The sequence below is a fragment of the Drosophila subobscura genome, chromosome O (genome assembly GCF_008121235.1).
Source record: "Drosophila subobscura isolate 14011-0131.10 chromosome O, UCBerk_Dsub_1.0, whole genome shotgun sequence".
NCBI lineage: Eukaryota > Metazoa > Arthropoda > Insecta > Diptera > Drosophilidae > Drosophila > Drosophila subobscura.
Genome location: NC_048533.1, coordinates 9290429 through 9315697, shown reverse-complemented (window position 1 = coordinate 9315697; position 25269 = coordinate 9290429). Strand labels below are relative to the sequence as shown.

At 49.5% G+C, this 25269-nt stretch overlaps 1 protein-coding gene across 2 annotated transcripts in view; it reads right to left on the bottom strand.

The window, feature by feature from the left end:
* LOC117898716 (FERM, ARHGEF and pleckstrin domain-containing protein 1) overlaps nt 1-25269 on the bottom strand; it is a 38937-nt gene that overhangs the window by 4966 nt on the left and 8702 nt on the right. Inside the window, exons 2-11 of one of the 2 annotated variants that reach the window (XM_034808334.1) lie at nt 24269-25098; nt 17253-17485; nt 16976-17197; nt 16662-16905; nt 16442-16602; nt 16303-16377; nt 14476-14582; nt 14031-14146; nt 13705-13975; nt 951-12817 (exon numbers count right to left, since the gene is read on the bottom strand). In XM_034808334.1, the coding sequence (XP_034664225.1) occupies nt 1515-12817; nt 13705-13975; nt 14031-14146; nt 14476-14582; nt 16303-16377; nt 16442-16602; nt 16662-16905; nt 16976-17197; nt 17253-17485; nt 24269-24514 (12978 nt within the window). In that variant the 5' untranslated portion in view covers nt 24515-25098 and the 3' untranslated portion in view covers nt 951-1514. Of the gene's footprint in view, nt 1-950; nt 12818-13704; nt 13976-14030; nt 14147-14475; nt 14583-16302; nt 16378-16441; nt 16603-16661; nt 16906-16975; nt 17198-17252; nt 17486-24268; nt 25099-25269 lie in introns of those variants that run through there. The other variant, XM_034808333.1, reaches the window with a different exon arrangement.

The following is a 25269-nucleotide window of genomic DNA, read 5'->3' as shown; positions in this document are numbered from 1 at the left end:
ACGGACAGACGGACAGACGGACAGACGGACAGACGGACAGACAGACATGGCTCAATCGACTCGGCTATTGATGCTGATCAAGAATATATATACTTTATGGGGTCGGAAACGTTTCCTTCTGTGCGTTACATACAACCGTTATGTGCACAAATACAATATACCCTATTTACTCTTCGAGTACCGGGTATAACTATGGCTAACAGCTAATACAACATTTCTTCGATTTTGTGATAATTGTAATTAATACTTCAATTGTTGATTGCTTCTAAAAACATTTGGCGTGTAAATTAAAAACGTATATAGCACAAGGACTATATAAAATATATGGTTAAAAAACTGTTTGGAGGCATGAAGTAAATGCTTTCATTTCAAACAGTGATAATACTGAACATTTGACGGGGTATCTGAACTGATCAGCATTGATCTGGAGGATCTATCAAGAGGAACTCCCAAAGACATTAGCCTCCTTTCTTCTTTCGATTTCAGTTGGGTATTTCAAAGCATTTGGCTGATTTGTCGTATCTTTAACAGAGAGATTACTAGACTTATAGCTTAGGCATTTGCATATGTATATGGCAACTATCGTAGTTAAGAGGTTTGATTCCATATACAATACAATAGGTGTGTACATATATGGATTGACACTTTTGACTGGAACTCAGATTGATAGCTATACGAGTATAGTTGTGGAAAACCCATTCTGACTGAATCATTGGCAACTCGAATGAAGAATATATATAGATAACTTTCATCTTAAATATCGTGTCTTCTCGATTTGTATTGTGTGTGTGTGTGTATTAGCTAAATAACAATTAAACATTTTTGTTGGTTTTATTCCATTATTCGATGATTAAACAGTGCATTAAAATTTGTTCAACTCGTTTAACGTTTACGCTCTCGATATATCTCATATACTCGTGTATATATATCTATATATTTGAATGTTGAATTGATCTATAACATTATCATATATATATATATATATATCATAATATATGTATTAGATACCGCTAATGGGCAACTCAATCTACCAACGATCTAACATCCAACCATCCATCTGCATCCATCTTTCGATTCTTTCCATCCGACATCAACGATCGTCACATCATTTCGATTATTTAAGGTATTTTGTAAGTATGTTATTTGATTTGTTTAATGTTTAATTTGATTAAAATGTCCTTTAATTTGGAATTTGATTTGATTTTCCAACGCTTCAATAATAGTTTCATGGCTTCTTCATTTTTTATTGGGTTTCAGTTTCGCAGCTGGTTGGGGAGATTCTTGGGAGTTTTCTTTCTTGGTTTGTCGTAAATCAGTCTCAATTACAAATAAGTTGGTTATACATATAAGTACTTGGATTGTGTGTAAAAGTCGTAGAGTTTATCTAAAAAATGTTGTTCCAAGGCAACGGAAGAAATCAAAATGCTGCACTCAAAAAGGGAGAGGGGGCATACGCAACATCCTATGTAGGTATCCTAGAGATCTCTTTTATCCCTTTATTATCCACTGATCCGCTACTGATCACTTAGGTCATCCGAGTCATGGAACTTGGGCGGAGGATCGACGCGTATGTCCAGGCCACAGGCATAGCGCTCGTACTCAATCGGTTCGCTTTCGTAGTCGGACAGAAAGTCGGGATAAGGCAGCTGCTGTCGGGGCTGTTGTCCCTCCTGCTGCTGCTCCATGGTTGTTCCTCCTCTGGGGGCTCCCCTTCGTATGGTTCCCATGGATCCTGCTGATCCCGAGCCGGCTGCCACTGCACCAAAGCCACTGCAGCTGTCCTCACTGGAGTTGGCCAGCTCATCAGAGAGGCCTCCTCCTCGCGTCTCGTACTCGCTCTCCTCGGGATTGCAGTAGCTTCGTCCGTGGTAGGGCTGCGCTTGAGGCCCAGCTGCTGCCGCAGCCGCAGCCGCCGCACTCGAGGTGCTAGCTGCCATGGAATCCTCCCGCTTCAAGGTCCGCTTCTTGGTGCGTGCCGGCTTAACGGGCTGCCCCGTGGCAGGTGGCATTGGGTGATTGGCCGGAGCCGGACGATCCACCAGCGCCTGGTACATCGGCTTCGTAATGTGTCCGAGTCGATCGTAGCGGGGGAAGCCCATCTCGTCCACGTTGTCGCTCATGTCGAGGCTCTCGAACTTTCCGCTGTACTGCGGATAGTCATCGTACTCGTCCGTCTCCCCTCGCTCCAGCTCCTCGTCAAACTCCAGATACTGGTCGTCGCGTTGGTACTGGGAGGAGTACTCGGAGCTGCCCGAGTCCATCTCGGGCACATACCCCTCCGAGCACTCGGAGCTCTCGGCCTGCTCCAGCAGAGCAGCGGCCGTCATGTTGGCCCTGATCCTCTTGGCCGGCAGCTGTCGCTTCTTGCGGTAGCCGCGACTTCGCAGCTTCGGGTCCTGTCCGCGGACATCCAGCGAGCTGTCCGTGTCGTTGCCGCTGGGAGGACTCTTCATGGAGGTGGCCACAGCTGCGGCTGTCAGCTGAGCGCTGGCGCCCTTCCTGGGTGGCTTCTGCACCAGCTGATTCGGGGGCGACTCCGAGCTGAGGCTGCTCGAGTAGTAGGGGGAGCAGCGGATCAGCTTGTCCGCACGCTGGGGCATGTGGGGAGAGTAGGGGTCGGTGCTCTCGCTGTTCAGGGTGTTGGTGGTTGTCGTGGTGTTGGTGGCCGACGAGGTGGAGTGCGCGTCGCGCTCCTCGTCAATCCGCATGGGCTGCTCTTGCGAGGACTGCTGCGACTTGCTCAGCATATGCTCGTGGAAGGAGCTCGACTGCCGCAGCTGCTTGCTGCTGGTCTTGAAGTCCCTTATCTGGGTCTTGGACAGCGTCTTGTCATCGTAGCTGTGATGCTTGGCCAGCGGCTTGGGTGGCGGCGCACCCACATCCCCGGGCAGATCGCTGGGCTCCACAATCGGCGGCACAGTGGGCACCGGTGGTGGAGCTGCTTTCACCACCACTGGAGGCACCTTCTTCGCCGCCTCCTCCTCTGCCTCGGCGGCGGCTGCAGCCTGCTCTGCCAATCCTGGCTGCTTCATCTTATTGAGGAGTGCCTGCATGATGGGTCGTGTCACTGCTGGCTTGGGCTTTGTGGGTGGCTGTGGTGCACGCGGCTTGGGGCGCACCTGCTGCTGCGACTGTTGTGTCTGGATCTGCGTGGTGTTCAGTGCTGCTGCCGCTGCCGCTGCAGTCGTAGTCTGAGGTCCCGCTCCATGCAGTGGAACAAACTCCTGGCTCTGATATCGCTCCGTTAGCTTCTCCGTGTGCGCATACAAACGCTCTACGAAAGGCGACTCCGACTCTGAGCAAATCTCCTGACTCTGGTAGAGTTTCGACATCATTTCGAGGGAGCGTCGCTTGCGGGCCGCCGCACTGGTCTCGGGCTGTCCACTGGCGGTCAGTGGGGAGTTGTCAGTGTGCTCCTGACTGGAGCGACCCTGATTGCCATTGCTGCCACTGCGGCGGTGCACTTGCGGCAGGGAGCAGCGCTTCTCCTCGCTGGGTGAACCCAGCGAACCCTTGGCACCCACCCGCTGCTGCTGTTGCTTGAGAGGCGCTGTCACAAGCGTGCGGCTGCTAGAGGTGGACCATTCGCTGATTGTTTGGGCCATCTCGGTGAGCGTCAGAGTGGTGTCGTCGCTGCGTGTGGCCGATGTGGGTTCGCTCATCTTGTCCGTCTCCGAGTTGGAGAGCATGTCGTAGCGCAGGCCGTCGGAGGAGCCATTGTCCCCGCTGAACTTGTGCGATAAGCTGCCGCCGCTCTGCTCGTTCAGGCTCTCCGCCGACTTGTTGATGGAGCTCATGCTGGACTTGGTCTGGTTGGATTTCTCGCTCTTGGCGCACGACTGCGTGGACACGGCCGACAAGCTGTCGGAGCCCGACAGATTGGCATACTGCCGCACCGTGTTGGTGCCCGTGGACCACTCCGAGATGCTCAGCCCAATGGAGGTGTCCTCGGAGTGGGAGCTGTGCGTGCACTTCTTGTGCTGCAGTCCCATGCGCACGGTGCCATCCAGGTCCGTGCCAATGGAGCTCGTCTCCTCCTCGGAGTGGCTCGAGTGGCTGCACTTCTTGCAGCTCCCGCCGCTGCTCAGCCTCTTCTCGTAGTTCCGCCGCACCGTCGTCTGGTCGTCCAGGTAGGTGGTGCTCGCCGACAGAATGTCATCGATGGAGGTGTCCGAATTGTTCGACCCACGCGACAGTTTCCGCAAGAGGGGATCGGGTGAGAGCTGCACCTTGATGGTGCCCGGCATAAAGACGTCGTCGTTGGAGAAGAGTTCGTCCTCGGAGAGGGGACTCCTTGGAGCTGGCGAGCGTGTGGGCTGGGCCACAATCACCTCGGGACTGGAGTTCTTGCGGGGCCCCGCTCTGGCTGTGGGCTGGGTGGACGAGGTGCTGCAGCTGACATTGAGCGAAGACGACAGACAGGAAGCCGCACTCAGCGTGGAGCTGAGACAGCTGACCGTGTCCGGCTGGATCTGCTCGCTGCCAAAGTCCTTGTCCTCGAAGGCAGAGGACATGAGGTAGGCAGTGTCCTCGTAGGGCAGCACCTTAGCCACATCGGGCGCTCCATGTCCATGGGCCTCCTCTTCGAGCAGCACCACTTGGTCGGCACTCTGGGCCTCGCTGGCGTAGTACGTCTCAATGTTCTCCACGATGATGGGAGCTCCGACAGTGCTGGAGGGCGGCGAGGGCCAGTCCACCGAGTCCTGGCTCTGTTGGAAGGACATGCTGGCCTTCCAGCAGAACGACTTGGGCACGGGTTTGTCCAGATCCGGCATGGCATAGAGGCTGTCGGGTGGCTTCACGGGCACATGATCGAAGGGTATCTCGGGCAGGGGCCAGTCCTCCGAGTCCTGGCTACCCGCATTCGACAGACACATCAGCGTGTGCCGCTCCCCGTCGTCCCCATCCTCGTGCTGCTCATCCACGTGCGTCACCGAGAAGCGTCCCGTGACGAGGGTCGGCGACTTTGGATCGTTTATGCTCCCCAAACTGGAGAGACGATCCCCGGTGGCCGAGTCGCAGGGAATCTCCGGCATTTCGGCGGAGGTGCGACGATCGGCATCGGAGATGTACGCCAGATTGGTGTTGCTCCTCGAGTCGGAGCTGAGACTGGGCTGGTGGTCGGTGGAGCCCACCGACTCGTCCCGCATGCTCACCGAGTGCGTGGAGGCCTTGCTCACATCGTCCTCCATGCTGGACTTCTCCGAGGCGGTGCTCCGCTCAGAGATACGCGACAGAGTCCGGCCCAGGGTGAAGCCTGTGCTGTAGCCAATGATGTCCGTGGGGTTGACCCCGATCCCACCCAGATTGCTGGTCATCGCCGGATAGCCGAATGTTGTGGGGAAGTCATTGAGGTCGTCCTGGTAGCTGGTGTCACTCTCATCCCGCTTCTGCTCGTCGGGTGACACCTCCTTCACGTCGCTGTCCGAGGAATCCCGCAGGGGATGCTGTGCATCGTAGCGCTCGTATCCCCCGTCCGTCTCCACGTGATGCCACGGATCGTCGGTGCTGGAGCTGTTCGAGCTCTCGATCGGGAATGGTTTCCAGGTGCTCTGCTGCTCCTTCGCGGCCAGATCGCCTCGCCTCTGGGCGGCTCCCAGCGAGCCGGAGCTGCTCTCCGTCTCGAAGGAGCCTCGCGACTCAACGCTGAGGGAACCCTTCGAGTCGAAGCTCGACTTTGACTCCTGGGAGCTGCGATCACTGCCAGATTTTCCCGGCTCCGCCTGCGTCACCGACAGCTTCTTGCCGGCATTCGCACGGGCCGGCTTCTCGATCCGCGGCGGCTTTCGCGATCCCCCGGAACTCGATTCGCTGTCCTCGGTGGTGCGCTGCAGGATCTTGGCTATGCGCTCCTCAATGGGATCCAGGTAGGACTCTGTGCTGTTGCCCAAATCGATGGGGCTCTGCTTCTCCAGGGTCGGAGTCGTTGGCTTCTTGCCTGGAGTCAGTACTTTGGGTGGCGGCTCATTGGTAGGCGTCTGCTCATTGGATCCTCCGGCGGGATCCTCCTGAACATCCTTGCCGGCGGCCACATCCAGCTGGAGCATTCGTTGCTTGAGCTCCTGACACTTTTTTGCCTCCTCGTTGCCAAAATCCTGTGAAATGCCCAGCGGCCGGGCGATGGAGCAACTGACACTCGACTCCTCCTCGACGGAGCTCTTCTCCTTGCCCACCGACAGACTCCAGTCCTGCTGCCGCTGCGGGCTAGTGTCCTTCTCCCCACTGGTCCACGAATCAGAGCTCTTCGATCTGTCGCTCTGCTTCTCCAGGCTATACTTCTTCTTGCCATCCGAGGAGGTGTACTTCTCGAAGGTTTCCAGCACGGACTTTTCGATCATGGGACTGGCATTTGGCGGAGTCACCAGTATGTTCAGGTCCGACGTGGGTGTGGCACAGTTCGAGTACTCCAGAGGGTTGGCATCCTCCAGAGTGGCCTGCGTCTCGAGAATATTCCGATCGGGCTCCAGGGTACGCGGCTCGTTCTCGGAGGTGTCAGATCCAATGAACTCGTCGCACTCCACGGTCATCCAGGAGCCGGTCTCATCGCTGCGACTGCGGTCGAGGCTCAGGCGATTTGTGTCCTGCCTCCCGACCTTCAAGTGTCGTCGCTCCGAGGAGTTGTCATCCTCCTCGATGGAGGGCTCCTCGCACTCGATGGTGGGCACGCGATGCGGGTAGCCTTCTGTACCGGGCACCGGCGACTTGCTGGCTGGGGAGTGACTGTCATCGGCCGATACGAACGAGTCCAAACTCTCGGCCGTGGAGGCCTTGCGGCTGTGGGTGCACTCGCTGTCGCGGGCATCCTCGGAGGGCAGCGAACGCTTCAGGATCTCCAGCGAACGACGCTCCGAGATCACGGCCTGCATGTCAATGTCCTCCTGGACATTGTACTGGTGGGCGAACATGCGGCGGTCGCCGATGGCGCTGCGTGTCACAGGAGCGGGCTTCTCCTCGCTCTTCTTGGATGCCGCTTCGGCGGCAGCTGCTCCCGTCTGTTGACGCTTGTCGTCCAGGCTGCGCGCCTTGATGTCCGTGCCGAGATAGTGGTGCTCGGCGGGTCGCTCCAGGCTGTTGGACTTTCCATCGATCTTCTTGTGGACGACGCTGCCCTCAATCTTCTGCTTCATCTCCTGCGCCTTGGCTATCTTCTTGGGCGACTTGATGAGCATATCTTCGGGAATATCCGACTTCTCCGAGTCCTCGAAGGACTTGTTGCGATCCTCAAAGCTGCGATTGGCCTTGTCCAGTTTGTCGGGGCTACGGCCCTCGTCAAAGCTACGACTGAACTTTACAAGCGATGTGTCCAGCTTTCGCGGTGCCTTGGCAATCAGCACGTGATCCTCCGCTTTCGACTTGAACTCCGTTTCGATGATGATCTTGTCGCCTTCCGTCTTCACCAGAATCTTGTCCTCTGGCGCTGGGAATGCGGGCAGCGTGTCCTTGACGGGACTCAGCATGGTAATGGTCTGCTTCATGGCCGATTCGTACAGCTTCTGCTGTCGCTCCTTGCGTTTGGCAATGTCCGCTTCCGTCTCCTCCTGCGACTTGCTCTTATCCTTGCTCAAACGCCGCATGTCAATGGAGCGTGGTCGCTCCTTGGGACTGGACTTCTTGCTGCCACCGCGCCCTTCCCTGGCCTTAATATCGTCCGCACTGGTGCGCCGCGACTCGGGTCGACTGCGCGACATGGGCTTTCCTTTGTAGGGCTCGGAGGTCTTGAGCTTGCCCTTGCCCGTGCTCTCGATGCTGCTGGCCCGGGACACTCCAGGAGAGGTCTTGCGCGAGCTGTTTGCCGAGCTGTAGGGCGACCAGTCGGTGAAGCGATACTTGGGAATGTTCAGAATGAGATGGTCTCCGCTCTTGAGGCGCGTCTTGGACTTCTTCTTGTCCTTGATCTTGACGCCCTGCAGGGCTATCTTCTCGATGTACTTCAGCTGGTTCAGCAGCTGCACCTCCTCGCTGTCGATGGTCACGGCACTGAGGAGCGAGTCCTTGCCATTGGCATTGTTGTAGCTGCTCTGCGTGGGAATGGAACCAGCGCAGGAGTGCACACTGTCCGCGTTGTCGTCGTCCTGTGCGGCCGTCTGATTGGCACGCTCCAGCGATTTTTCCTCCAGTATTTCAGCCTCCTCCTCAAAGCCCACAGTGTCGTCCTTCGAGGAGAAGGCATTCATGGGCGGTAGGCGATGCAGCGAGATGACTGGCGTGTCCAGGCTCTTGGCTCGACGTTCTGCCGTCGGCGACTGCACCTGTGTGGCCTTCTGGCGCTGCAGCGACACCGAACCCTCCGACAGATTGAGTCGCGCGTGGGCAAAGAGGATGGGGGCATGGCCCTTGGACCGCAGCACAATCGAAGAGTCGATGATCTCCTCGATCAGCTTCACCTTGGACTTGGCCGCCTGCGATCCGCTGGCCGTCTGCTTCTTCAGCGTGTAGTCAATGTCGGAGCCGGTGATCTTCTCCTCGTGGCACGTCTCGTAGATGTCGTCATTGCTGCGGAAGAACTCCGCGTGCTCCAGTATGGGCGAGGGAATGTTCTCATTCCGCTGATAGTCATTGGTGCACTCGTCCATGCGTCCCCGCATCGGCACGTGGGGCTCGTCCTCCGAGGAGGGTATCGAAATGGAACGCTCCGAGATGCGCCTCAGCTCTGTGGCATTGGCGTACTGTGGATCTAGCTTCTGGGTGTGATAGCGACTCTCCAGATCGGCCAGACGACGGCACTGCGGCGGCGAACCCTCGATCTCCGTGGAGCTCATGGTCTGGCCCCTGCCCCAGGCGGCCGAGATGAGGCGACTCTGCTCGATGCGCAGAATCGATTCGATCTCCTTGCGCGACTGCGGGGGCGAGAACTCCAGCCGGTCGGGTATGGCCTCGGCCGAGCCAAAGACATCGTCAGAGTCGAGACTCTCGTCGTCCGACGAGAACGAGGTGATGCGTGTCTTGCCATGCTTCTTGGACTTGACACCCGACTTGGTCTTGGGGATGACGCGCGGCTTGTTGGCCTTGCGGGCATTCGCCTGCAGCTCCTTGCGCAGGCTCTGGATGAGCTCCATCTGCTTCTGCTCAAGCTTCTGCTGCTGCTGCATGCTCTCGGTGCGCGAACTGGTGGCCGAGTCGCTCTCGATCTGGCTCAGCTTCTTGTTGAGCTTCTCCAGCGTGGAGGCATCCATCTGCTTGGTAATGTCCCGCTTCGGCGAGGACAGCTGTATGGTCGGTATGGTCTTGTCGATCTCCAGCGTGATCGGATCCACCTTGGAAAGATCAATATTCTGCGTGAACAGGAACTCCTTGGTCTCTGCCGGCAGCAGGCTGTCCAGGATGTCCGGCAAGAAGTCCGCTCCCATTACGGGCAGCACTGCTGAACTGGCCTTTGGCGACTTCGGTGACTTTGGAGACTTGGGCGACTTGGGAGACTTTGGCGACTTGGGGGACTTGGGCTTCGTGTGCTTCTTCTCGCTGGGCGAGGGCGCGGTGCCGTTCATGATGTGCCGCTTGTGCAGGACATAGGGTATGTCCTCCTTGAGCACCTTGGTGAAGCGTCGCTCGTAGTCGCGGAAGAAGCTCTTCGGCAGCTCGAACCCAGTCTTTGGCAGCTCCTGCTGCGTGGGTGTGCCGCCTCCATCGTAGCATTTGGGTATCTCAAAGTTTCCATGCGCCTTGCACAGCGGCGGGGCACTGGGTATCTGCTTGTAGATGTAGTCCTCGTCGCTGGAGTTGGAGTCGGCCGGCGTTAGGTCGATGGACTTCTGGTGCATGAGGACATGGCGACGAGAGTTGCTGCCGAGTCGCGCTCGATTGGCCAGCGAGTTGGGGTCGCTCTTGGTGCGCTCCACGGTGGCGTGGCTGTAGTTGAGCGGCACCATAATGGGATTGTACTCTTCGAAGTGCGTCTTGGCCATCAGCTCCTCCTTGCGCGTGATCTTCTGGTGGGCCATGACCCGTGCCTGCTGCTTCTCAAACTCTGATATTAGCTCCGGGGTCAGCGGATATTCGGGGCTCTGCTTGGACTCTTTGTCCTTCGGCTGGCCCTCCCACTGCTTGGTGTACTTCTGGATGCACTCGATACGATCCTGGTCGAAGCTGAAGATGTTCTCGCTGTCGGAGCGCCGTCGGAAGGCGGAGATCTTGCACGACTGCGAGTTGCTCTTGCGGAAGGGCGCCGACTGCTCGAGCGATTCGCCTGTTTGGATGTCCTTCTCCTTGCAGCGCATGCCCGAGGCGGGTGTGGACACCGATTCGGGGGACTTGGCCCCAAATGACTTGGCATTCCGCTCGATCTCCACATTCTGGAGGCTAATCGAATGCACCTTCGAGGTCTTGTGGGTCTTGTTGCTGGGGAATGTCGAGTACGTGTCCCGACTGTCGTAGAACGAGCTGTTGGCCGTCGAGCTGTGGGTGTCCGAGAGCAGGCAGTCGTGACTCTTGACCTTCGGCCGGGAGTAGAGACCCTCCGGGGCCTCAGCTACGCCACCGACAGCGACACCGCCCGTCTCCACAGCGTCATAGTAGTCACTCTTGGAGTCCTGCGAGGACTGGGCAAACTTGTCGTAGAGATCCTTCTTGTTGAACTGCTTCACCTTCTTGCAGGTGGTCGTGGGCATCTCGTAGTTGCGCCCAAAGCAGTCACCGACCAGGGACTCCTTCGAGTCCTGGCTGGAGGCCACCGAGGTCTTGCTCTTGGTGGTCTCCCGCGACTTCTTGCTGTCCGTGTGGTAGAGGCTGTCGCGTGACTTCTTGCTCGAGTCGGAGCTGCGCGAGATCTTTGTCTCGAACATCTCGCTCTGGCTCTCCTGACTGGAGGTGCGTGTCAGAGCCTCCTGGATCTTCTTGTAGAAGTTCCCGTCCGACTTCACGGAGAGCTTCTCGCGCGGCAGATAGCGCGGGTCTTCGGCGTCCCAGATCTCGTTCATTATGTCCGCTGCGGACTTGGACTTCACGTCAATGGCCGATCGGTACTTGGGCTGCTCCGAGACGGACTCGTCGTCGCTGGGTATGTAGTTGCCAGAGTCCAGTGAGCAGGAGCGCATGTGGTCTTCGGTGCGACCGCGACCGCTGAAGAAGTCAATGTCGTACTTCTCCAGCAGCTCGTAGCTGTCCTGCGAGATGTCATCCTGGGAGCCCGAGTAGTCCAGGTGCTGGCCATGGCCATGCCGCTTGTCCTGGGCGTTGTAGGTGCTGCCCGGATAGCTCGAGGAGTAGACCTTGCTCTGTGGCAGCGGGGAGAAGTCCTGGTGGGCATCGATCGAATGGTTCTTGGGGATGTACAGTGAGTGCCGCGAGTCGTCGTATCGCGTGACTGGCGAATCGATGCGGTTCGAGGAGAGGAACTCTTTGTCGAGGACCGTCATGGGCTTGGGATGCTCGCGGTCGTAGTATGTGCTGCTGTAGCGCTCAAATAGGTCCTTGCACGAGCTGCTCTTCAGCCAGGACTCTCGCTCCACCTGATCGTAGATGTTCTCGCCATCGCCATCCTCTTCGTCCTCATCCTCCTCCTCGTCGTCCATGTAGTGAGCGGCCGCCTCCTCGGGCTTCACAAACTGTGCCGTCGAATAGAGATTGCCCGAGGACAGCTGATACTCGAGCTTCTCCGAAGAGGAGGACTGGCGTGCCGGCGGCGGCAGATTGCCCACCGAATGATGGGTGATGTAGTGGCTGTCGTACGAGTCGACCGAATCCACGCCCGAGAGCTCCGAGTTACGGGGCAGCGAGTGCGTGTGCCTGGAGCTCTGCGAGTCCATCGAGGGCGTCAGGTAGTTCTCCGACTGCGCTAGCTTCGCCCTCTCGCTCTGGCCGCCGTAGCGCTTGGTGCCGAAACCGGTGCCAAAGTATGAGGAGGAGGACGACTCCGAGGGATGATTGAGATCGTTGTGGTACTGGTTGTAGTTCATGCTGTTGTAGTTGCGCTCCTGGAGAACTGCCGCCGCATAGGCAGACGTACTGGGCTGCTGCAGGAGTGGCGGGCCACCCATCTGCTTGGCCCTGGCATACTGGATGATGGACTGATCGATGAACTCATCGCTGAAGTGCTTCTCGCGCGTCTTGGACTTGGCCTTGCGATTCACCGTCGCGTAGATGTCGTTGCGCTCGTTCAGATTGAGGTGCTCGCTGTTGGAGATCTTGTGCTCCTGCGCATGCGGCAGGGTGCTGTGGAAGTCCGGGTACTTGTAGTGGCCCATGTCGTTGATGTCGGTGTAGATGATGTTGTCGGTCTCCGTTTCGGTTGAGTTGGCATTGGCGTTGGCGTTGTTCAACATGCACTGCTTAGACATCGAATAATTGGTACTGCTATAATGGACTGGGGTGACAGTTTGCGACTGGGACTCCTGTGACCGAAGCGGCTGACGATGGGCACTGGCCAAGGCCGATGCCGAGACCGAGGCCGATGTTCCCGATGCCAAGGCCGATGCTGCCGCCGCTGATGCTCCCGTTATAGTCTCCCGATTGATGGTAGATGCTGTCAAGTCCGAATCCGCTTCCTCCTCGACTAATTCCTCCTCCTCCTCCTCCCCCATAGGCTCCTCCTCCGCCTCCTCCTCCGTGTCCACAGGCCCCAGGAATTCCTCCTCCTCCTCCTCCTCCAATTCCATGGAGCTGCTGAGATCCACCGAATGACCCCCCGCCAATGTGCTGTGTGGCATAGTGTTGCTGCTGTTGTTGTTGATGCTGATGCTGGGATTGGCATTGGGATTGGCATTGTGCGTGCTGTGGGTGCTGATGCTGATGAGCTGCGGCGACGCAGGGACAAACGCCTGGGATCCCACTGAGACTCGACGAGGGGTGCTGCTGCTGTACAAGTGGGACAAGTGGTTCAGACCTGCATACGCGCGCAGAGACAGAGCATTAGCAATCAATCAATCACGATCAAGTGTGGGACTGGGACAAACGAAAGCCAAACCGAAATCATATCGAACACAAGCTATCACAAGGAATCACAAATCAAAACACTGAAAACAAAAGTGGGTTAACGGTTTCACACTTCACATTCCCTTGGAATTGAAGAGAAATAATACACGTAATAAAATTAAAGCTACAAATAACTTGGGCTTAACAAATATACACTTTAATTGAGGCTGGAATTAGAGGTCTGCATGAATGGCCATCAACAATTGTGAAATAGAATGCCACGTCCATAGAGTTGGAGTAAATGAGTGCGTGCCCTTAGACTCGGATGAACAACATTTAAACGAAGAGGTTAGGATTGAATTGACGCTGTATTATAAACTGTTTTGATTGTGTGCCTCCCACTCACTCAATTCTCCATTATGGCATTATATTCGACTAATGTTGGTAGTGTAGCCTTGCAGATCTCTAGTTGGAAGCCCCCTTTGAAAGGAAAACATCATGCAACATCTATAACTAAAGACTAGGAAGTACCAGTGGGTACCCTTCCACTTTCTTGTGGGATTTAAATTATACAACTATAACTAAATTAAATCTAAGAATTTCTTAAATCATAAATATCATCTAAATGTCTAAACTAAATATAATCCCACTATCCTTTGTTGGGAAATAAATTATATTGTAAATGATATTATAATCCATTAGGTACAGAGCTTAAGTCCACACCTTAAATGGCTTACAAATCATTGAACATTAACAAAATTATCACTAGGAATAGCTTAAACCATATGAAAATATAATTAACAATAAACTCAAATGGTGGTTGAGGTGGAGGCACTCTTTTGCTATGACAGGACTCACCTAAATTGTGATCGCCTGGATGCGCACGAGCCTGATCGGGAGCGTTGCGTGGCGGTGGCTGCGGCTGGTGGTGGCTGCTGCTGTGACTGGGCGAAGTCCACGATTGCGGACCCTGTGGCGAAAGCGAGCGGTTCGAATTCATTTGGTCCATAGCCACTGCCGAGTGGTGTTGACGTTCCGCCGCCGAGCATGCCGCCGTTTCCTCCTGCGAGGTTGGCGATTCCGCTGCATAGTTCTTCGTCTGATAGATCTCCACCTGGGCTGCTGTGACCTGGAAAAAGCAATCTTTAGATACAGAACTAAATACATGTATTTGGAATACCAACTTGAGAACGCATGTGGTCGATAGGATTGTCGCGTCGGCGATCCAAGGTATCCGCTGCCTTCTTCGTCAGAGAAGGGGTCATCGAGTCGCTGCATTGATTGCGATAGTCCCATGTCGCTGTACAGATCCCAAATGAAAATCGAAAATCATTACAAATCATACAGGATATGGCATATAGAAGACTAGAAGAAGTAGAACTCGACTCGACTACACACACACGCACACAAGACTGGTTGCAGATAGCAGATAGAAGGCACAGGCACGTGTGCCCGCACATTCTTTCATCAGCTAAGGCGCAATAACCGAAAGGCATATACATAGATATGTAACTCAAAAAAGGAACTTAAATATCGAAATAATCAAATCAGAAATCAAAATAAAGAAAATCGAATACATTGAATACTTGAATAGTTGAGAACGCATGTTGTAACGAAATAAATACAAACCAGTGTCAATTGGGAGTAGGGGATTGGCTGAAATGCTGGAATTCACATACGTATGCGATTGACTTCGGCTACTAGCATTCAGTGGCCCTTGCCGGAATGACTGAGACCTGCAGCAAAAGAAAAGACAAGAGGATACCACGCTTTATATATTTTCACATGCTCAGTTTTTGTTTTTGTTTTTGTTTTTTCTTTGTGTTTATTTTTGTTTTTCTTTAGGGTTTTTTAGGGTTTAGCTTTAGTTCAAGTTTTTTATTTACGGGATTTAGTTTTTGGAGATATTTAGTTTGTTTAGCACAGTTTTTAGTTGTAAGTTTTTAGTTTGAAAGTTGTTCAGTTTGAGAGCTTTGAGGGGCGTCAGTTAAAAGTATAACAAACTCAAGACACAACAAAACTGAGGAGAGTTTCAAATGTTAAGGGGGTTAGAGTAAACAACTAGAAAACAGAACTTGGAATAAAAAACACAACACAAATATCCATTATCATAGGCAACTACTAGGGTGGGGTTCCTTAAAGGAAGTCTCAGGACTCAAAGGCAAGGATTACTCCTATTTAATATTATAATTATCGAGTATACCAAACATTATCCGAATTAAAATGTTCTAAGCTCTAAGGGATCGCACACGACTAATAAACTACACATTTAGTGGGAGAGATGGTTGGGTGGGGTAGGAGGAGTCTTATGATCTACTTTATGCTTGTAGGTACAGTCTAAACAAAACGATAAAAGCAGCTTCATATTAAGTGTTTTTGAGTGCAGGGCAAACCAAAGATGAGAACCACAATGATTAGCGATGATTTGTAAGAGTTATTCCATGAAATTGTCAGAGATGAATGATATAAAAACTATTACTTTTCATAATACACATATGTACATACGTACATATACATTAGGGACAATTTAGTATAGTTTATAATGATTGTCTCTAGTTAATTGTGTTCAAACAAATGCACACACACCCATAAACACACAAATCTGTTAGTGAGGTAAATTATAAATGGAAAATACATTGGAAAATTAAATTGGAAATCAAGAATGATTGTAATTGAAATGCTCGTCATTGCTCTGCTGTACATATCGACTAAATTTTGGTATATTTTTTGGGGGGGTTTTCTTTGGGGTTTGTTTTTCTTTACTAGTTTTATGCAAAGGTTTTGTTTTTAGTTTGTTTTTGTGCTTTTGTACCAATTGGTTTTTTAGATCCTCTTCTCTTTTCTAAAGCGCGCCACCAACATTTCGACCAAGTTATAGAGTTTCTTGTGGTGTATTTTTTTATTGTGGGGGTGGGTTTTTCTTTTGTAGGTTTTACGGAAAACATAATATATTGATTTTGGAATTAACAACAAACGAAAAAAAGAATATACAAATGTAGTAAAAAAGTGTAAAGAAACAACAAACAAACGAACGAACGAATGAACGAACGAGCGAGCAATCGACCGAATGATCGAGCGAGCGATCGAACGAACGATGCAAACGAACGAGCGAACGAGTCGAGTTTTTGGATGAGAACGAAGTCTGGATGAATTGGCAAATGTAGGCTGATGAATATATTATTTGCTTATAAAATATATTTATATATGTATATATAAAGATATAGATAGAATATTTGATATTTTGTTAGATCATGATTTGGAATTGGTTTTTGGTTAAGGAATATACGAGTATAAGCTGCAGAAGCCAAAAATTTCACAAATTCCTTTCTCAACCGAACAAAATAGATAGAGTTAAAAAATTAGGGAGGGAAACTTGTCAGAGAAAAACAAAAACTTTTTTGCCAGAATAAGTTTTGATTCACAAGAAAAGGGGAAAATGCGAAAAGCTTTCCTTACCTTTGGAAATTCTGTCGCTTTACATAATTCTCGCGCACAAACTCGATAATCTGTTTCTGCGTCTTGCCGCTATAGCTGTGAGGGCCAAAGTCAAGCGATTAGTTATGATAAATACATGAATTCCCAAAGATAATCCTACCGAAAAGAGCTGCCACGTGAAAGCACACGAGTCTTGCGCCTGGGGGTATTTTGCACTGCGGTACAGCGAAAGAATCCATGATTCTCGACGCATTTCTTCCAAAAGTTTTTGCACTCATTGCGACCCTCGAAGAAGAATTCCACCGTGTCTTTGTAATAGCCCTGCAATATAAACAACAATCAATAAGATGCCATAAACTATCTTCATAACTCATATTTACATATCCCTCTGGATGTAGTTTGACCAGAAAACGTTTGCGCTTGAACGATATCTTGCGTATCTTGGCCCACGAGAAGGTATTGATGCGCGTTATGTTTTGAAAGACGGTGATGCCCATATGGGCAACCGCTAGATTGAGCGGCACGCCCTCCACATCCTTGCCCGGATGCATTTTCATGCCATAAAGCTCACAGCGTCGTGCGGTCTCTAGGAGATTAAGATCTGCTTCCGCTGGGGACTGTCCGCTATGGAAAGACATAGAATGGAAAATATATTAGAATCGTTTTAGAGAGCTCTAAAATTATAGCCACTTACACATGCTTCTTGTGATTCTCCATTATCTTCCGCTGCATGGTGGCATCCTGATGGGGCACAAAGCGATACGACGATAAATACGTATGATCGGGATAGTCCTCGGGCACAAAGTCCCCGCACGAGGCCTGAACAATGTAGCTGGCCATCAGGGCAGCCGTATTATCGTTGCACTGCAGACTTCCTGTGGCCAAGTCTCGTTTGATTTGCAAGCAGAAGAGATACCTACAAGAAATACATTTAACCTTCCATTCTCTCTAAAGGTTTCCGAGGGTTATACCTGGTATACTCCTCTTCTAGTTGCGCCGGATCTGGTGTATAGAACTTGATGCAGAAGCGCAGTACAGGATCGACGAGCGAGAGGCCCACCTGACGATTCATAGGCTTCTCCAGATCCAGCCAGTATTTGGTATGTGTGGACATTTCCTGGTACTCCAAACCGAAATAGTCCGCTTCAAGTAGGTTCAATTGACGGCAAACCTGTTCGAAGAGCACACGACCCAATGCTTTGGCCTAGAAAATAAGAGATGAAATTTGATTTAGTTATCAAGGCAAAAGGATAGTTTGAATTAACTTTAGCCTGTTTAGAATATCATCTAAGAGATCAAGAAACCTCTTGCATTAAATCCCCAGAATCCTTGCCACACCGCTTTTCAATGTCAGATCCGCAATTAAGTGCCAGGCTCTCCAGCACAATTAATAGCATGCCCAATTTCGAAAAGCCATGGGGTTTCGGGGAGTTCCTCCCAGCTAGTTTCTTGGACCATGCACTCTCGTGCACACTCATTGAGCTCGTTAAAATCTAATCTTGCATGCAGTTTTCAGATCATCTCAGACGACCACAACGCCGCCACACGCCACACGACAAATGCTTTTTGTGGGGGCGTTGCAGCGTCTGATTGCATTTGAATAAATTTCAATTGAGTTTGACGCCTAGGCTTGGGCCACACTTTGCCACTTCTGCGAGCAAGTAGAAATAAACTGGGCCAGCTTGTCTCGGGCCGCAATTAAGTTATATAAAAATTATTTGGGTCGTCGCTTTTCGCCAAAGTTCGAGGAGTGAATGTGTAAAATAATGAGTGAGAGAGCGAGCACTTTGCATATTTTATAAAATATGTGCCATAAAATGCAGCTTCTAGACTAAAGAAAACTCAAGCGAATGATTTGTGTGTTTCTAAAATTGCGATTGCTGCCAAGAGAGCAGTTACGAAAGCGATAAGAAAAGCACACTTTGAATTTATGGCATATCAAAAAGAGATGTTCATCATGTTGAGCCACTCCCTAGTGTCACACCACACCCTTTAATCGTTTTCTGGAACCACTCCCAGCCGAAACCCTCTGCAGGAATATTCCTTGAAACCTTTCCTCTAATTACTTACACGGATTAGCAAGCAAATGAGTAAAACAGCCAGCTAATGGGCCATCAAAACCTCGGAGCTTGTGCTTAACACCTATTAGGAATCCAATTTCAATTTGCTAATCCTCTTACGGCAAGCCATGTGTGTGCTTCGTGACTCGTGGAATATATTAATTTGGGATCGGGAAACAATCTCCTCTACAGATGTTTCCACATTTGGCAAATAAAGGGATTCCGTCTAGCGTTGGCCTGGCCAATCAAGGAAAGTGCTTTGTCAGTTTGATTTCGCCAAAGAATCCCATTCCACACACTCACTCCTCAGTCCACAGGACACACAATCTATCAGAGTGTGAAATGTTCTGCAAGGCGTGCCAAAATGTTATTAAACCCTCTGTCTCTCTCTCTCTCTTTTCGCTCTATTTGAATATTTTATGGCTCTCATACATATACATAGAAATGTAAACCCAGATATTAAGGACAACAAATTTGTTGGCAAAGGACCAAAATGCTTTTGCGGCTTTCATGCGCATAAATCGAACGAATAGAATCCAAACGGAATTGGGCGTGGTCAGGGCAGGACACTGCATGGCATGGCATGCAGGACATCATATTAGATAAAGATACTCGTAAAAGCTCTAAAAAAAAAAAAAAAAAACGAACGCTTATATGTGGCAGTTTTTCGCAGTTTCCGTTTTCGTTATGCGTTATGCGAAAAACCGGGTTAAAAAAAGGTACAAATAAAATAAAATATCTCATGGAGAAACAAAAGAAATTACTGATGCATTCGTTGTGATCGAAATTCAAATTAAAGATGCTATTACTTTGAGCGACCTCGAGTTCCCCGTAGAGAAGTAGAAATATCATTCGTCGGATTTGCACAAATATAAATCATGTATATTGCTAATAAATTGCTTCATTTGAATGAAAAGATGTGGTTGGTGTGAAGAGATATAGATAAATTATTCTTAAATTCATTAGAATAAAGTTAGTTGTTGTGGTTCCCCCCTCATGACAAATGCAAGCAAAATTGAGAGAAATGTGCGGTCTTTATTTCAACTAATAATTCAATTGTATTTCCAGATGAATAGATTGAGGACGCTACTGGCGCCAAATGACACGTAGAGACTTTAAAACTATTCGCACCCAAATCTAATTTATTATTATTTAATATTTTAAATATTTTCATAGTTGAATGATTTTTGAGAGGAAATCCCTTCTGCCGTTTTCGCTAGTGCTTGTGCAACGGCAACAATTGTGAACAGTTTATTTTTAATAAATGTACAACTTTATCAGCAATTTTTTAATTTCATTCAATTATAAATTCAATTCACAACCAATTCGAAATATTATTTTCCAGCAAAGACCTCAAATATCAAGCAAATATTATATTGCATTGCGTTCATTAAGCTCCCCCTTTTATGACACAAAACTCTAAAACCGAAAACCAACAACGAAATGAAAACCCCAAAAACCGACAGCAAAAGGCATGTCATGGAAGCCACAATTTAATTTTCATTTTAGTTTTCCCATTCAGCTGTCGACGAAGCAAACCCGAACCGAACTCCCCAATGGCCTCGCAGAATCCCCAGCGAAAAACTTTGTTATAACCCTGTTAATGTAATTTATGGCACTTGCCACAAATGCAATTTACAGGCTCGAAAAACTAAAATGTTATTTGCAACATTTTCGACAATTGTTGTGCCAATTCTGGGACACTTTTAATTAATTCGACAAAAAAGAGAAAAATAATGACAGAAGCCACAAGCAGCAGAGATACAGATGCATGGGGGTAGAATGCAGAATATTCTCTGGAGATGCAGTGGCTCTTTGTCTGCTGTTTGAGACACCAATTGGAACACGGCCACGCCCAGAACCCTTTTATAGGGCTACTCCGCAGAAGCATTTATCTTTTCAGGGCAATTCTAGTCGACTACACCCCTCTTTGCCGGCTACAAAACAAACCAATTAACTTTGGCGACTTCTGGAGGCTATGAAAAGCGGAAATGGCAAAACGACAGGAAGCTTTTCAATGCAAACAAACCTCCACCCACATATGCTAAAAGTTGGCCCACAATGGTCGGTTGTTCAATTTGTCGCTGTGTCGAGAGAAGGAAGCAAACAGCAGCTGCAGCAGCAAAGCCAGTGCCAGTGCCAGTGGCCGGGGCAGTGGCAGCCAGCAGAAACTGCAAGAGGCAGGTGTCGACCTCTATCGGAAGGAGAGTGGAGAAAAATTCTACGAGGGAGGTCCACATGCGGGCGTTTCCCTTGCTCCGTGTCATTGTTGTTGTGTTCCACATGCATTGTCCTTGGCTATCCTATTGAGTGGAGCGCCCTAGCCCTAACCCCGTTGCAATTGCTGCCAAATTTCGGAGCTGCGGGCTCTCAGTTCTCAAATGGAAAACTTTTCACGGTAACCAGAAAAGTTGAGAATGTCTTTTCAAAGAGTTCTGAACTTTATGGGAAAATATGTTTTGGTTGGATATAACTTTTTGGCAAGTAGGTAATGCTTGTTGAATGGAAAAAGGTTTAGTGTTGTGGCCCCTGCTCCATGGTTGGGTCTAAAAAGAGACCGAACTTGTAATATGTATCTGAGAACTAGATTTAAGTTTTAAACAGTGCTTGCTATAAAAAGCAACTCTTAGACTCGTTCCAAATGATTCAAATGTCTGCAATTGAAACCTCTTCTACATTTGTATACATTTTCCTACAAAGAAACCGCATGTACGCCACAAATCGTAAATGCCTCAATTATTTGCGTCATAATTTAATAAACTGCTCGGAGAATGCTTTCCAGTGTTCGTTCCTGCATTATCAGCAAAATGTTTTCCCTGTTGGTAGATAAGCTTTTAAGAATGTTTGCACACACAACACAGCCCAACAGGCAGACAGAGAGACAGCCAGGCACTAGGAGGGGTAAAGAGGGGCAGGCTGGCAGAGTTATTTTGCTGGCTAAAGAAATGAAATGGCGTCAGAAGGAAGCACTGAGAGGTGAGGCTCTTAAGGAAAGTAGCAAACATTAAACTTTCGGCAGATGCAGAAGCAAAATCCATGAAGTTTTCAACTGCAAACATTTTTGGCCACATTCTTCTTAGGCCGCTCACATTTGTAAAGTTTGAGTGCGATTTTTTATGAACCACATGATCTACAAGGTCTGCCACATCCTAGCAGTCGCATTCAGAGCTACATTATCGTTCACAAGCCACAAAATCCATTAGGAGCCTTGATTAATAATGCAGCTGTTGACCAAGACCAAGCCACAAAATCATTTCTGTTTAAGGGCCAACATGCGATGGGGAAAACAGTTCTGCAGTTGATATTATGGTTACACCACACGGCACCGAAAGGAAGGAAGGGGCTTTGGGTTGCAGGGTGCCTTGGGGGGGTTGGGTTTCTATTTTTAAAATGTAACCATGTCAATATACATTACGTATACGCAGTGCACAGCAGAAGAAGTGCATGGCACAGCAGAAATTGTAACGTGATTGAATTTTTAATACCAGTCGGAGCTCAAGGAGAGCTTTTCATGTCGAGTATGGAACGATGATATAAGTACTTTGTGAGAGGGTTGAAGCGCTTTAAGCGGTTGATAATGCAACTGCTTTGATTTGCCGTAATATTTACGAACTGTTTTGCTTGGATAATTTCATGGGGATCGGACTAGATTTCTAAGTCTGATTAGCCAAGGAAAAGCTAAAATATGTTTATATAAAACCCAATGTTTGAAATTTATCCTCCGTCCTGCTGTGTCCTGCTCTTTAATTGTTTTACTCGAATACAAGCCACATCCTAAGCTTAATTTCACCAACTAACTTTCATCCTTTTTGAATCCTCTTAAGCCCAATGCTCGGGCAGAGTCCTTCCTGCAGTTGCACTAGCAATGTCAGTGCTGCAACAGAGACACGACACAACAAATAAGTTCAGACTCCACCAGCTGCCTTGCCTGTTTTCGGATAAAATGTTGAGCCAGAAGCCTGGAGGCCTGTGCAAAAGCAGAGAAATACCACAAGAGTGGAATGCAGACGGCGAATGGCATGGCACATAAGTAAAAAAAAAATATTTTTGTGTGGAGCAGCACTTTGCAGCAAAACATTTACCGAGAGCGAAGCGACGACGGGCAGGCAGCGCCTCAAGTGCAACTGGTTCACGAAAAGGTTAGTCCAGAGAGAAACCACAAACCCCTAACCCAAGCCCAAACACAAGCAAACCCCATCAGTGTGCTGCAACCCCCCAACAATGGCCTCCATTCTGTTGTAGTTGTTGGCTTGAAACATTTCCACTCCTCGCTTGTTGAAGCCTTTGAAATGTGTCTGCACCAGCGGAGAGGCAGAGGCTGGGGCAGAGGTGAGGCTTTGGGCGTGTCCACTTCAATGGTAGGCAGAAAAATGCCTAAGCCTTGCCACGAGGCCGGGCTAATGGAGCCAGGAAGTGGCGCAACAACAGCCCCAACAATAAGAACAAACAACAAACTACGACAAAATCCATTAACCAACACAGAAAGTGACGGACAGCTAGACGTGCGAGAGGGGAGAATGAGAAGGCAAAAACAAAGGAGCAAGCAGGAGTAAAAGCAAAAAAGGAGTACGAGCAAAAATTGGTCCGTGTATAAAAAAGAGTAAGCAATAGTAGCAAGACAGGGTCGACACAGTCCTATCTCTTGGACAATACATAGGAAAAAGAGTGTCAAACAGTGATCGAAAATTACACTCATTCTATTCCGTTGTGCCAGAACAGGTGTTGGTTCCAGATCGACAAGTATATGCTTGTAAAGCAATGTAGAAAGGATTCAAAAGAAAGAGAGAGTTAGCAGTGCAGTAAGCAGAAGAAATTATGAAGCGCCGCAGTATTTTTAGGTTCAATTCAGTTTACATACACCAAACGAAGACACGACTCGAGAACCACAAGCGAATGCTGCAAAAGAGAAGGCCAGGAAAACAGCGTCCGCTGATAAGGGTTTTCTCTTTATTTGTGGTTGGTGTTGTTGGACTGCTCCCAAATTCAAAAAGGCTGCCCATCGCTGGTTTACGTTAATGCGATTTGCGGTCAACAAATCAGACATGTGCAGTTCCCCGGTCTTGGGCCACAGACAACACAGTTCGTAGACCCCAAAGAATGCACCACTGCCTGGCCATGCCCTTACCACTTTCCTGCACTGAAAAATAGCCAAGTATCATGGGGAAATCTATGCCAAGCCGTTGACTTGGCCATGTTTTATTTTGGTGGTCTACAAAGCGAACAGAAGGGCAGAGGGCTGGGGAAAGAGAACGGATGTGCAGCATCTGCACCATCCACCATCCACCATCCACTTTCCGCTTGCTACTGCAACTGCTGCTGATGTTGCTCCTGTTCCTCCGGCTGCTGCCGCTTCTGTTGATTTCTGTGCCTCTTGTTTGCCAGAGGAAACACCGAAAAAATGTGCCTCATTCTCTGGCCGAATGCCAAACAAACTGCCAGCCACGCCTTCTCCTCCCGATACAAACGCTGAGCCCCTTGTCGCATAAGTCCCTAGAGATTCCACACAGAGTGGTGTGTGGAGTACGCACTCCCATATACTCCCTATATCTTTCTTTTTTACTCCCCGACTCTCTGCGTACTTTTCGACTCCACACAGTTTCATTTTTTTCGAGTTTACATTTAATTAAAAGTAGCTTTTCACATATTTTCCCATTTGCACGTGAAATTGTTTGTTCCAAGAGGGAGATGCACACATGAAAATGTATAGCATATGGAGGGAGATGCATTTGTGCAATTTCCATTTAACGGACGACTTCCGCTTTGGCAGGTGCTTCCTGTGTGAAGTGGAAGATAACTCCATCACTGGATGGAATTTTCATTTAATTTTCATTGCTTTTTCATATTGCATTAACTTAATGAACTTTACGTTTAAATGAATTGAAGGACTGACACGAATACAGTAGCTAAAATCTACTTCTTGCACTCACCTGCACTTGAAACATGGTAACCGAATCATCCAGCATTTGTATGCGAACGGTAAGCTTCTTGCCGCCGCGATGCCTGGGCGTTGAGGGTGTGCCATCCACACCAGAGGGTGTGCTCAGCGAGTGGGTCATCCGACCACCGGGTAGACCTCCTGGGCCCGGACCACCGCCAGAGGCCAGATCATAGTGTCGGCCACCGCCACCGCCTCCGGTGGATCTTGAGGCCGTGCCCATGTCGGCGAGGGACATTTTGTAGACGAGAATTTTGGGGTAGCTACCGCTGGAACAAGACTCCGATGACTCCGATCTCTGGCATAGATCGAGGGTCTGTCTTCTGTGGCTGTGTCTGTCTTGTCTTCTTTAGGAGTTTCTTTTAAATGCTTTAAACATGGAATGCTACTGGGGTTCTTCGTTTCTTCGTTTCTTCGTATATTTGTATTTCGTTTCGTTAATTGAATTCTTTTTTTCGGCTGTATCTTCCCTTCTGTTTTTATCTGCGTCTGTTTTTGTATTCGCATCTGTGTTTGTGTGCTTTAATTCGATTTCATTTCGTATCCAGAAAAGAACAGCAACAGAACAAATTGAGAGCTATAACGCCACACATCACACACACACACATTCTCGCATGTGTTTCACATTTGCCACGGCTTCGGATGCGGATTCGGATTCGGATTCGATGACTCCTCTTGACTTTTTCCCTCTCGCATTATTCGCTCAGAGAGCTACAGATATATTCGTTTCGTTTTGAAATTGGTTTTACAGCATTTGGCTTGGGGTTGGGGCATTCGTGGATTTCCTCATCTTAATTCTTCGCCGGATTTTCCGTCATTTTCCTATAAAGATTGCAACAGAAAATGTGTTAGTCAACATTTAAAGTGGAGTGGAAATTATTGTCAGATGTTAAAACGAAAACTCTTGATGGTATTTCAAAGGCTGTTTTTTAGGATTATCTATAAGTTCTTGCTGATTTATTGTACGACTCCGAATAAATATTTTTGTTGGCC